General features: G+C 37.9%; 1 protein-coding gene across 23 annotated transcripts in view; it reads right to left on the bottom strand.

Annotated features, from left to right (window-relative positions):
* The window catches only part of FOXP1 (forkhead box P1), a 575,342-nt gene that overhangs the window by 49,991 nt on the left and 513,138 nt on the right, over nt 1–12,213 (bottom strand). For all 23 annotated transcript variants that reach the window (XM_070492659.1, XM_070492654.1, XM_070492656.1 and 20 more), the window contains one exon: nt 6,960–7,064. In XM_070492659.1, coding sequence (XP_070348760.1) covers nt 6,960–7,064 — 105 coding nt within the window. The remainder of the gene's footprint in view (nt 1–6,959; nt 7,065–12,213) is intronic.

Below are 12,213 nucleotides of genomic sequence, written 5' to 3'. Positions count from 1 at the left end.
AATGATGATAAGTGGAAAAGTCAAATTCCTAAAAATATTAAGCTCCTTTTCTGAGACTCAAAGACTTGTCACCTGGGATCTGATGGGGGAAAACTTCATCCCCGTGTTCTTGAGATTTAAATTGTGAGGCTGGAATTCAATTTGCATACACCCACACTATAGATGGCTATTCCTTCTACATGTGCTCAAGTCTCCTGCATGAACTAGAGGTAATTTCACTGCAGAACATTCAGGCGTGCAAAGGAGAGCCACAAATGGGTTTGAAACAATTTATGATATCCGGCCTCCTTCGACATGTATTAGCATATACCTGGTTTCTTTAACATACACTTTGTTTTTCCAAAACCACAAACAGAGTTGCTGGAATTTCATGTGGAAGTGCTTAAGGGGCTGAAAGTTAACACCTTTGTGATCCTTGCAGCCTCACGGTGGCTGTTTAACAAAAGCCTCTTTGTCGAGGCTTTCTCGAAATGTTTTCTTAACATGTTCCAAGTAGTTTTAGGCAGGGAACTAAAGTAAACAAGATGTTACCATGATAAAAACACTTGTGAAAACATTACAGAGTGCACTTAGTAGTTTCTTTCACATAAAAACTCTTCAGTTTTTAGAAGTAACATTCACAGAAAAAATTTTAAAAAGCAAATTACCAATGAAATGTCCTCTACTGTCTACAGCCCTTGACCTTTCCGAAAGGGTCAAAGTTTCACCTCTGGGCATTTTCTTTCAACATTTCTCACCGTGTCTTCTATTAGAGCACATATCAAATTTATGTTGGCTTTCCTAAATAATATACATCTGACTAACAGGCAAAGGAATTTCTGTTTCGACTGTCTGGCATTGTACTTTTCTCCATGAGAAACAACCAAAAAACAAAAATTAAAAAAAAAACCCAAATTCCTTTCAAATGGATACGAAGCAAGGATACAAAATATACTTTTATTAGATGTTACAGAAGTGACCATCTAAAAGAAAAACCAGGGGAAATAGAAATATTTTTCCCAAGCACATGAGAGTACCTGGTATTTGTGAAACTATGGGTCTGTGTCTGATTTTACATTCTAAGTTGGAAACAGGAAAATGTGGTCATGATTTAACCTTCAAATCCACTCCCTACCTTGCCAAAGAATTATATGAGCCTTTTTTTAAAAAGAAAAAGGGGAGAATTATAAATTCATGTTTCTACTGGTAAAGATTGTGTCTTCAACCTGGTATAAAAAGAAAAAAATTGACGCAAGCCGGGAGAGGATGGAAGAACATGACGAGCTTCACCTCTCTGGATGGTACCAGGCTTGTTTTTGTTTTTCTGCCATCGGAGGATTGCAAGCAATGCGGGGCTGGAGGATTTCATCCGAGTTAGCAGGAGCACCTGCTGGTATCAGTTAGCTCTAACAAATACGACAGTCACATGAGAACTCATGCTTGATAGATTAAAAAAAAAAAACCAACACTAAAACTACAACTTGTTTTGAGAAGAAACAGGGAAATAAATGTGTACAACAGACTGGGTATCTGCTGATTCTGATAAAGCGTCTCTCTGTTGGCTGGGAGGGAAAGACAACAGGATGGTTATTTGTACAGTATTTATCTTTGAAATCGAGGGCCCTGTGGTATTCCTCACCTTGGGAACAAACACTGCAGAATGATCACAGAAAAGTGTCAAATCTCTGGTTTTGATTTACCAACAGTTATGATATTTCTTCCTCAGGAGGGAAACGACTATGCCTCATTTTTAGGCCTGCGAGCCCCACCTCGCTTCCTTTAACCCCGTCTCTGTTAACCGTGGCATTTTCTTGTCAGATGGGATTTCTAACCTGAGTAACGGATCTTGGCTTCTCCACAAGTTACATCTTACTAGCCTGAGCAACAGAAGATCAGAAAGCAGTTACCAAGCAAAGTCACTTTCCCGTCTCACACTCAACCCTAAAAAACCAGGTGGAAGAACCCACGCCCATGTAAATATAAAAACTGCGGTTGATGAATGAAGTAACTGGGTAAAACATGCATGGATATTTTCCCCAAATATGAATAAACATGAGGGCTCTGTGAAGCTCAACTAAAATAACCCAGGATAGAAATGCAAAACATTTAGCAATGCAAAAACGTTTCTCAGCTAAAAAAATGTGATGATACCAAAAATTTTACGCTAGGTCAGAGGTCAGGAAACCGGTCTAAGGGACCCAGCCACGCCCATTCCTTACATATGGTCCAATGGCTCCTTCAGCAATTGTATGGCCTGCAAAAGCCTAACATATGTACTGTCTGATCCTTTATGGAAAAAGTTTGCCACCCCTGTCCTAAGATCACATTCAATCGTGTGGGAGTCTTTACCAGAAATTTATAGTTAAAAAATAATACTAAAGAAGGATCTCTTTTGACACATCAATGCTTTGCATAGTCAGAGCCCATTCCCTAGGTACAAGATCAGAAATGTTTGGATATTTTAAATTATCCCTCTTTAAAAAATATACTTCATGGGGCTGGCCTGGTGGTGTAGTGGTTAAGTTTGAGCAGTCTACTTTGGCAGCCCGGAGTTTGCAGGTTCAGATCCCGGGCGTGGACCCAGCACTGCCCCTCAGGCCACACTGTGGGGGCATCCCACATAAAGCAGTGGAAGATTGGCACAGATGTTAGCTCAGCGACAATCTTCCTCACGAGAAAAAAAAAAGGAAATTACATATATAGCTCTATCTATCTATCTATCTATCTATATACTTCAATAGAAAACAAAAGAAATACTAACATGTGTAAAGAGTGCCTACTATGGGCTAGGTACTTTACATGATGTACCTTTTAATTCTAACCCCAAGAGGTAGTTATTATTATCATATCAAATTACATATGCTGATACGGGGGCTCAGGGACGCTGTGTAACAAGCTCAAAGAACACACTAATGCTAAGTAGCTTCACTACCCAATCTGCCTCTCTTCAAAGCTTTCTTTAAACCTACTGCCATAAGTAGAAAGCATACAGAAATCCCACTGCTTCTAACAGGCAGTATTGTGCAGCAGTTAAGAGCAAGTACTATGAAGCCAGACTGCCTGGGTTTGGATCTTGACTCCACTTCTTATTAACTGTGTGGCTGTGGGAAAATCACTCACCCTCTCTGTGCCTTGGTTTCCTTATCTGTAGGTTGAGAGTAATACTACAATCTTACCACTACAAGGTGGTTGTGGTTATGTGAGTTATATATGTAAAGCACTTGGAACTGTGCCTTTTGCACAGCTCAGGATTATTTAATTATGAACTCTTCATAGGGAAATATAAAATTAGGGGATTAGAAGAGAGGTGAAAAAAATCTACAAAGCAACACCTAAATCAACGTTAGAGCAATGCTCCATTTTGTTGAGTAAGAGCTCCTTGGAGAATCCAAGCATCACTGGTATCAATTTGCTTAAACCATAAGAACACACCTCTAGCGGGATAATGGCAGAGAAGAGTGGGCCCAGGAAAGAGGTGCTTTCAGAGTCTAGAAATCTGGCAATTTGAGAAGAAATGCTTACAACTTCACTTCCCGGTAACAATGACTCCACCATAACATCATTTAAAAAGGCCACGCGGTTTTTGTCTGAGCCACAAGAAGTACGGTAGCTCTTTCAGTCCAGTTCAACGGAAAGCAAAGTTGGTTTCGTCAAAGCCAATGTGATTACCCTTTAGACTGCCAGGGGTGTGGGAGATGTGAATCTGCCAGACGAATTTTCCACGACATTAGGCGCGATCCAGAAACCTGAAGACAACTCTGAATTTCCAAGAGCTAAAGTCATACCGTAGAGGAAAATCAAAACCCTGAATTTGTCATACATGGCCCATCAATGTGTAACTCAGGAGAGCACCAAGAGAACTGAGTGCTAGAAGGTTTTTCTTATTCAGCATTTACTCTCCCTTTGCTAGTTTACAATACTCATTTTTCACTCTCAGGAACTAAGTCACTCATCCTTAGCCCCCATGTGGTTCACGTAGGGTGAACATCTTCTGCTCTAGATGGTTAAAGCTAGGACACATGACTCAATCTGGGCCAATGACAGTCTGTCCAGGACTTTTTCTGGAATTATGGGAAAAGAGATGCACTCTGAGATTGATAAACTTGTGGCACATAAATTTGTCTTCTTTGGTTCCACTTGGAAACAGCCTAAGAATAAAGGCAACACAGAAGAAAACAGAGCTAACAGACAAAGAAACAATACTCCCATAACCTTGTTTAAGCACCTGGATCCAGCCATACTTGCTGTACCAGTGGACTTCCCAGTTACAGGAGCCAATTATCATCCCTCATCTACCCCCTCCCCACTTTTTTTTGGCTTAACTTTGAGTTTCTACAGCTTGCAAACAAAAGTCTTCTGACAAATATAAGTCAATAAATAAATATGAGGAAATAAACAAGCAACAGCTGCAGGTTCATAATAGGCATTCCAATTCCACTGAGCAAACGCGAACTGAGAACATGTCATGTCATGTGCAAAACCACAATAAAGAACTGATGGCGGGGGGGCGGGGGGGGGACTGGCCCCATGGTCAAGTGGTGAAGTTGGCACGCTCTGCTTCAGCGGCCCAAGGTTCCGCTGGTTTGGATCGTGGGCACGGCCATGGCACCACTCGTCAGGCCACGCTGAGGTGGCGTCGGACATGCCACAACTAGAAGGACCCACAACTAAAATGTACAACTATGTACTGGGGGAATTTTGGGAGAAAAAGCAGAAAAAAAAAAAGAAGACCAGCAACAGTTGTTAGCTCAGGTGCCAATCTTTGAAAAAAAGAACTGATGGGGGGTTTCGCAGACAAGAGCCAGACTCTTCACATCCTTAGAAGAGAAAAGGGCTTCTTCATAGCAATCAAGTCTAGGTCCCAATTTTAATGATCTTTAGATTCTTTTCTTTAGTACTAGATGTGGTTTGGAAGGGTGCTGTCTCTTTGTGGAGGTATATTTAAAAAATACACATACACACACACATATAAACACACAGTCATGTGCTGCATAATGACATTTTGGTCAACAACAGACCACATATATGATGGTGGTCTTATAAGTTAGTACCATACAACCCACCTGTGTAGCAGGCTATACCATCTATGTTTGTGTGAGCGCACAGTATGATGCTCGCACGCTGGTGAAATCGCCTGACAGCGCGTTTCTCAGAACCTGTCCCTTTCGTTAAGCACTGCGTGACTATAGATATGTATATGTATACACACACACACATATATATATGTGCTGTATTTACTTATTTATTTATAAATTATCTGTCGGATCACATACTAAACAGACTTACGATTTGAGGATTACAGTGGAAATACTTAGGCTATTCACAACATTTTTTAAATGGGTCAAAATTGGAAAACTGCCCTCTTCCCTTGTGACTTTAAAATTGACACATGTCACTGAGAATGTTGACAGCAGTTTTATAGTTCTAGAGACTATATAAAAATAAATCATATACATAGATGTTTATTGGCCATTCTATAGATGAGTAAAATTAGCATCAAGATATTTACCAAAGATAGCACGGGTGCAGAAGGAGAAATCAGAATCTAAGAGTGGTTTCTGCCAAGATCTTTTTCTCATTATCTAAATACAATTAGGCAGATGATCGGGAAATAACAAAACAAAGATTCTATAATGAGTGATTTATAAGAGAACAAAGCCCAATAGCACTAACTTGAATCATAATCATTGTAAAGGGCTGTAGCTTAATTTAAAATAGTGTCACACTGCTCTTGATGGCTGATATTTAGAAACAATTTTAGATATCTCGTTTTAAAAAATTATAAGTACTTAAGTTTTTAATGATCACATAATGTTCATGAAATAAAATATTAAAGCTAGGAAGCTATGAAGTGGACTCACAGGCTTCCATTCATTAATCAAAAAGTGATATTCACCAAAACTGCTTGCAGGTAACATAGACAGATCTCTAAGCGTGGGTTTATCACAATATTTGTATCTAGGTCCATAAAGATAGGTATAGAGATTGTTCTAACAATGTAAAGACTATATAAAACCAGAGACCTGCCCATAAATCAGCCAGCCTCCATTTCCTGGTGCTTGAATGAGCCAGAAAAACCAGAGGGAAAGCCCCCCCAATACCCAATTTGTAAACCATCATGCACCCAGATATGCTGCACGATATATAAATATATTTTAAAAAATGTAATATTACATTCAGTCCATACATCAATGATTCAACGATATTATGAATATATTTATGTGATGTCAATAATGCAAGGCAATTTAGTCTAAATATTTTTAAAGGACAAGGTACCATAGGAAAGGGAAATATTAAGATGTAGTACAGGAGTATCTCACTTCCGCCACGAGAGGATTAACCTATCATTCACCTACAGAGACACTCTATCAGCTTTAGAGATTCAAATGGGATAACCCAAGTTTTAGGCATACTTTAGCTGCAGAAATTAAACTTACTCCATTCTCCCTATAAGGACAAGAATCTGAACAGAAGTCAACAGCAATATCAAAAGATGAGAATTAAGTTGGTAGCATTTCCTCAGCATCCATTGCTTAAGTTTATAAAGTCATTTGTATAATAACAAGGAGGCCCAATCACCAAGCTGCAATTGGCCAGTAATTGACACTGATTTTATAAAATTAAGAGTCAGTGCATATATCACTGATAGTGTGGAAGGACATGAATAAAAGTGAAAATGGAATTATTTCAAGTTTAATATTGGGAGCATTTTTATTTAATCACGGAAATATAGGTAAACATAGGCTCATCCTAGGAGTATCAAAACTACTCTTGGGTATAAATCTTTCCCCTTTACTGTGCAACCCTCAATAGATGTTGTAACTATTCCTATGACAGTGTGCTAGACCTGGTGATTTAGAGTCCACTCTCCAAACGGTGGTGTGAAACCCTCCATCAAAAAGGCATTTTACGAGGAAAAGCATGGACAGTGGGAGGTAATGGCTATGTAAAAGAAGCAAGCAATATAAAATCATTCTTACTTTAGAAATGACTGGAAGTCTTCGCACACTGCTTCACAGCCTGGCCACTTGCACACACCATGTCCATAGAGAGGATGGCTATGGGAATGCTCCTCGTGGGACAAACTGAAAGAAAACACACAGAGGGCAAGTGAGTGAATTTGCTGCCAAAAACCATCCCAGCAGACGCCAAAAGCAAGAGGAGTGAGCCCACATGGCCAAATGTGGACATGAACGAACCTGTGCTTTCCTTTTCCCCTGGAATTTACTAATTAATTCTGCATTGTTATTTAAAAGCAAGAGTTAATTCCAAAGGGTGAATGGTCCAGTGCTAGAAATGTACCACCATGTATGAAAAGTGTCTGACACGCTTTTGTGAGAGGCAAACTCTCTACTCAGACTGCAAAGGATGCTTTAAAAAGCTAGAACTTACCATTTAATCTACATAATGAAAGTTATAAAATCTGTACTTGATTTTGAGATTCTCTTGCTGTCTTGTACCCAGAATATTACACATTTCTTCCTCCTCCCTTCCGCCACGAACTGCTTTTGCATAATTGTACAATCTTTTCGCGTTCAAGCAAAGAATAGTGCCATTAAATAATTTAGAATAAGAACAAAATAATTTTGAAAGATAAATGATATCCAACTAGACGATTATCTTAAAAAAAGAAAAAGGCGATAGTGGCAGGAAGATTATATCCCTAAAAATACGGACACCAAGAGTGAGAGAAAACGTGGCATGAACACGAAGGGGTTAATCCTCCAGTGGGGTTCCAATCGATACGTAATGATTTGGCCACTCGGATCCAAGTCATGGGATGCTTTGATCCGCGCCACGTGGCGCTTGGGGAAGTGTATCTGTTGCACTCGCTGATGAACCATATTCTCAAATATTTTCTCTATTAGGTTTCTGCATCCAGACTTCTTTCAGACAAATTATTTTTACAGCCGTTTCTATAACCTTAGATTCCATCAAATAGAAATGTAAAACTAACATTGAGAGTTCTGTTTTGTACTCAAGCACATTCTCTTCAAGGAGCTAGCTATTTTGCAACTTATTCCACTGCCTCTGCTTGACTTTGAACTTCAAGCGCTGTGAATTATGATTACACACACACACATATACACACGAGGGGCTTGTATTTTATATTACCACTAGGATGTGTATTCATATATTTTATCAATTCACATTCATAGAGCAGACATACCCAAATGCCACTAGCCCCTGACTTATAATCATTGTGGAGTGAGCGTATCATGAACATTGGAACTAAAGATCATTAATAGTAGACAGGCAAATACACAGAACAACACCTTCTATCAAAGATCAGTAAGTCTCCCTACGCTTTTGAACGATTTTGCTGGAAACTTAATATAATTTGAAAATAATGACAAGCTATTTTGTCTTAAAATAGAAAATAAATCTGGGAACCAAAAAAAATTGCAGAAATCTAACTTGTGAAAGCACTGAAAGGCGCCCCCATGGGAGAAAAGAATAAGACAAGTGAAATAAGATAGCTATAGTGAGGTTTATAAAGCCCAGTGATAAAGGACAGTCTCTAAGCAGTTAAGAGAGTAAAATTCCAATGGATTGAAGGAAAGACTTTCTACCTATCCATCTTCAAATTTTTTAAAGAAAAAAATAGACATGACTATATAAGATGATAGATGTTAAACTTATTGTGGTATCATTTCACGATATATGAAAGTCAAATCATTATGCTATACAACTGATGCAATGCTGTATGTCAACTACATCAATAAAACGGCAAAAAATAGATACAGTTCAAAAATAGAATTTTTAAAAATTACTGACAATATTGGAAATTAAAGAATTCGTCTCAGGACTGGAATTCTCAGGTATTCTGAGGGAAAGAAATCATTTAAAGAAAAACACTGTTCCTGTCAATAACTAAAATGAAAAGAAGAAAAAAAATAACCATAATATTTTCTTTATCCATTTTATTAAGATTAAGTTATTTTCATGTTCAAAGTTAATATATTTGTTATAGAAAACTTGAAAAATATTGCAAAGAAAAAACTGCCCTCAAATACACACATATATGCATTCTGACAAATGAAGGCATAAGGATTTATATCATTCTTTTATATTTAACATCATTTTGTAAATAATTTCTCGTGTTATCAACTGATCTATAAAAAACCTTATTTACTGATGCGTAACAGTCTCTCATATACCATCTTAGCTCTAGTTACATGCCAAAATTTACCTAGCCATTCCTCTATTTTGGACACTGAGATCCCCTCCATGTTTCCTATATTTATGAACAAAATTTACCACACTAAATACCCTAGTCTATAACTGATTTTGACCAGGAGATACATTCAGAGAAATAGAATCACTCAATTAATGAATACTAAATGTGAAAATTCCCTGTGAACACTCTATTAAGTTGCTCTTGAAGAATGCTACACGCCGAGTACATTCTTAGCCACTATCCATATTTTGTGTGATTCTTTAAGTTGGAAACAAGGAGCCTCAACTAGTTAGGACATAAAATTCATATCGCTAGTTAAAAACTGCAAATGCTTGTTCTACTCTGCTTCTCAGGTTAAGCTGAGTGTCCTGAAAATAATAGTATGAAAGAAAATGACGTGTGTTCACCAGAGGAATTCATGACTAGAAATAAAATGTACATGGTTTAACACGCTGTTTGCCATTTTTCCCAAGACCCCTCCATTTTTGGTTAACTGTTTGTGAGGGCTCCATCTTCTGCATAAAAACCACTCTCCTTTAAGAATTTATTATTTAGTTCAACTTGGTATCCTTATGTCAAAATAAGCACAGGTGAGAATTCACTAACACCTTACAAGGACAACCAGTCACACCTAAGCCTAGAGAAACTCAAACTCTTCACACATGCACACATATTTACACACTCAGAAGACCTCTTGAAAATGGGCCGCTATGTTAAAACCATTGTTTTATTATGAAAAGAGAATACACTCATTTTAAAAAGTTCATATAACACTGATTGGCTACTGAAGAAAGTCTATTCCCCACTCTACCCCACACCTAATAACGCCACTCTACATGACACTGCTAACATTACGGGACATCACTGAGCTGCATTTTTCTTCTAATGTATTACTAGTTCACAAAAATGGACACATACTATACACACTATTGTCACTTGCTTTTCATATTTAATATATAATTGGATACTTTTAAACACACAATCATCTCAAATAAAGTGCTTGGCTTTGGAAGGAAAAGGAACAGACTGGCAGTGGTGCCCTGGCAGAATCTCTCTGGACAGACATGGAAGATACTGGAACAACTGTTGCCTCTGGGGAGGGGTCCTGGGGGCCAGGGGTAAGTAGGGAAACTAAATTTTCACCACATCACTTTATATATCTTCTGAAGTTTTCATTTTGTGCATTGTAGGAATTTGTTCTCTGTGCAATTGTTAATTTTTCACAGATACATACACACACACAAAATCATGCTATGCAGGACTCAATTTTCAGCTCTGACGGTGGCACAGCAAATGCCACACACTCACTGCATGTGTGGCTGAGTCTGGCTTCTGGCCTTTGAGTCATTCCGCATGAAGCACCATCAGACACCACCAGCTGGACCTCTGAATGGGAGCTTTTCTGTTTCATCAGAAAAGTGGAACAAGCATTTATATTCCTACTGCCTTTTGGGACTTGCCAAAAAGGGACAAAAAGGGAAATAAAAAAATGAGTACAAGAAATTTTTAACTTGAATTAATTTAGAATTACATTTACAGGATGAAACATGGTGAAAAAAATGACGATCTGAGCATCTGATGGGCAGATCAAGCCTGTGAAGCCTAATCATTTAAATAAACTGTTCAAGGGTAACTCACCAATGTGAGAAGTATGACTTTCGAAAAGCTGCCAAGGTCAGTGATGAATAAAGACGTATTTGATTTGGAAGGGATCTGAAGATGTTTGCCCCTATATTAAATTTTTAAAAATTTAGGGTCAACTGTTTAATGAAGTATTTTTTACTATAAATTTCCAGGTTGAAAACTCCTAGGGGCAGGGATTTGTCTAATTCATCTGCACATTCTCAGTACCTCACACACGGAACATGAGCCCAATCAATGTTAGATGGATTCATGAATGAACAGGCAGTAAATAATATTATTCTATTTAATTTCTATGTAGATATACACTCAATTAGTGTTTGCCTTTTTCTTTTTATTCTTGAAGGTAAAGACCAGAATGATGCCAATCCACTTGAGAAAATAGCGTTTTGACACTTTCTATTATTTAATTTTATTCTGAATATATGAAACACAAATAGTATGCAATGGAGAAAAGCCAGCTGATTTAAATTTCTCTTGATAATCCTTGATATGTAAAAATTAAATATATTTTTAACACAAGAATAGTGATAGCATTTCAGATTAGAAAGAACCAACTTGCTATGAGAAGTATAATTACACATAAATATGTAATAACAATCCCCGACATTACATGATATTAAATACAGTATATACTTAGGACAGTGTAATGGTGTCATTCTCAATGGCATTTATTTAAGAATTTTTTCTGTTTATTCTTTTTTATGTCAAAGAATACCAGCCAGAGCCTTAACTCCAACACTGACTTCAGCTTTCGAGAAGATTTTATATAACGGTTACGGTTCTTCAGTGGCGACCATTCACTATAACATTCCCAAGTTCACCGCTTAACCAAAACTCAAAACTAGAACCTATGATTCACCTGCTAAAACAGAACAACTGCTCCTTTCCAGCATGCAGACTTTAGCGGTCCTTACACTATTAGTCTTGTAAGCTAACTTTCCCTTGGTAACCAAGAGGAGAATCATCTTTGAAGGAGATGAAGAGAATAGAGACCTCCTTACCCCAAGACATTTCCTGCCAATGTAAATGCCAATGTTCCTTCTTCCTGAAGACACATTCTCAGCTTTTCCTGTGCTCTCACCCACGTTCTCACCTCAGTCTTCTAAGTCTCCCGCAATCGCTTTGTGTCCTTTTCCAAATCTGTCTTCTCTCCGTTTTCTTCCTAACTTTCTGATTCATCCTTAATAAAAGGCTACATCTGTGCCCATTAGGGTTTATACCTTCTCCTCCACTCCCCCCCCCAAAAAATTAAACCAAAATTAGAAACTGCATTTTATCTCACTTGCATGTTGTTGTCTAAATTAAGTTATGGAAGACTCTTGGTCATTCTCCAATCACTCGAAATTATCACATATATTTTTCTTTAAGTTTTATTGAGGTATAATTCAGATACCATACGATGCATTCAT

This window comes from Equus asinus, chromosome 21 (assembly GCF_041296235.1).
Source record: "Equus asinus isolate D_3611 breed Donkey chromosome 21, EquAss-T2T_v2, whole genome shotgun sequence".
NCBI lineage: Eukaryota > Metazoa > Chordata > Mammalia > Perissodactyla > Equidae > Equus > Equus asinus.
Note: the sequence above shows the minus strand (reverse complement) of the source record. Positions and strands in the feature narration are given on the sequence as shown.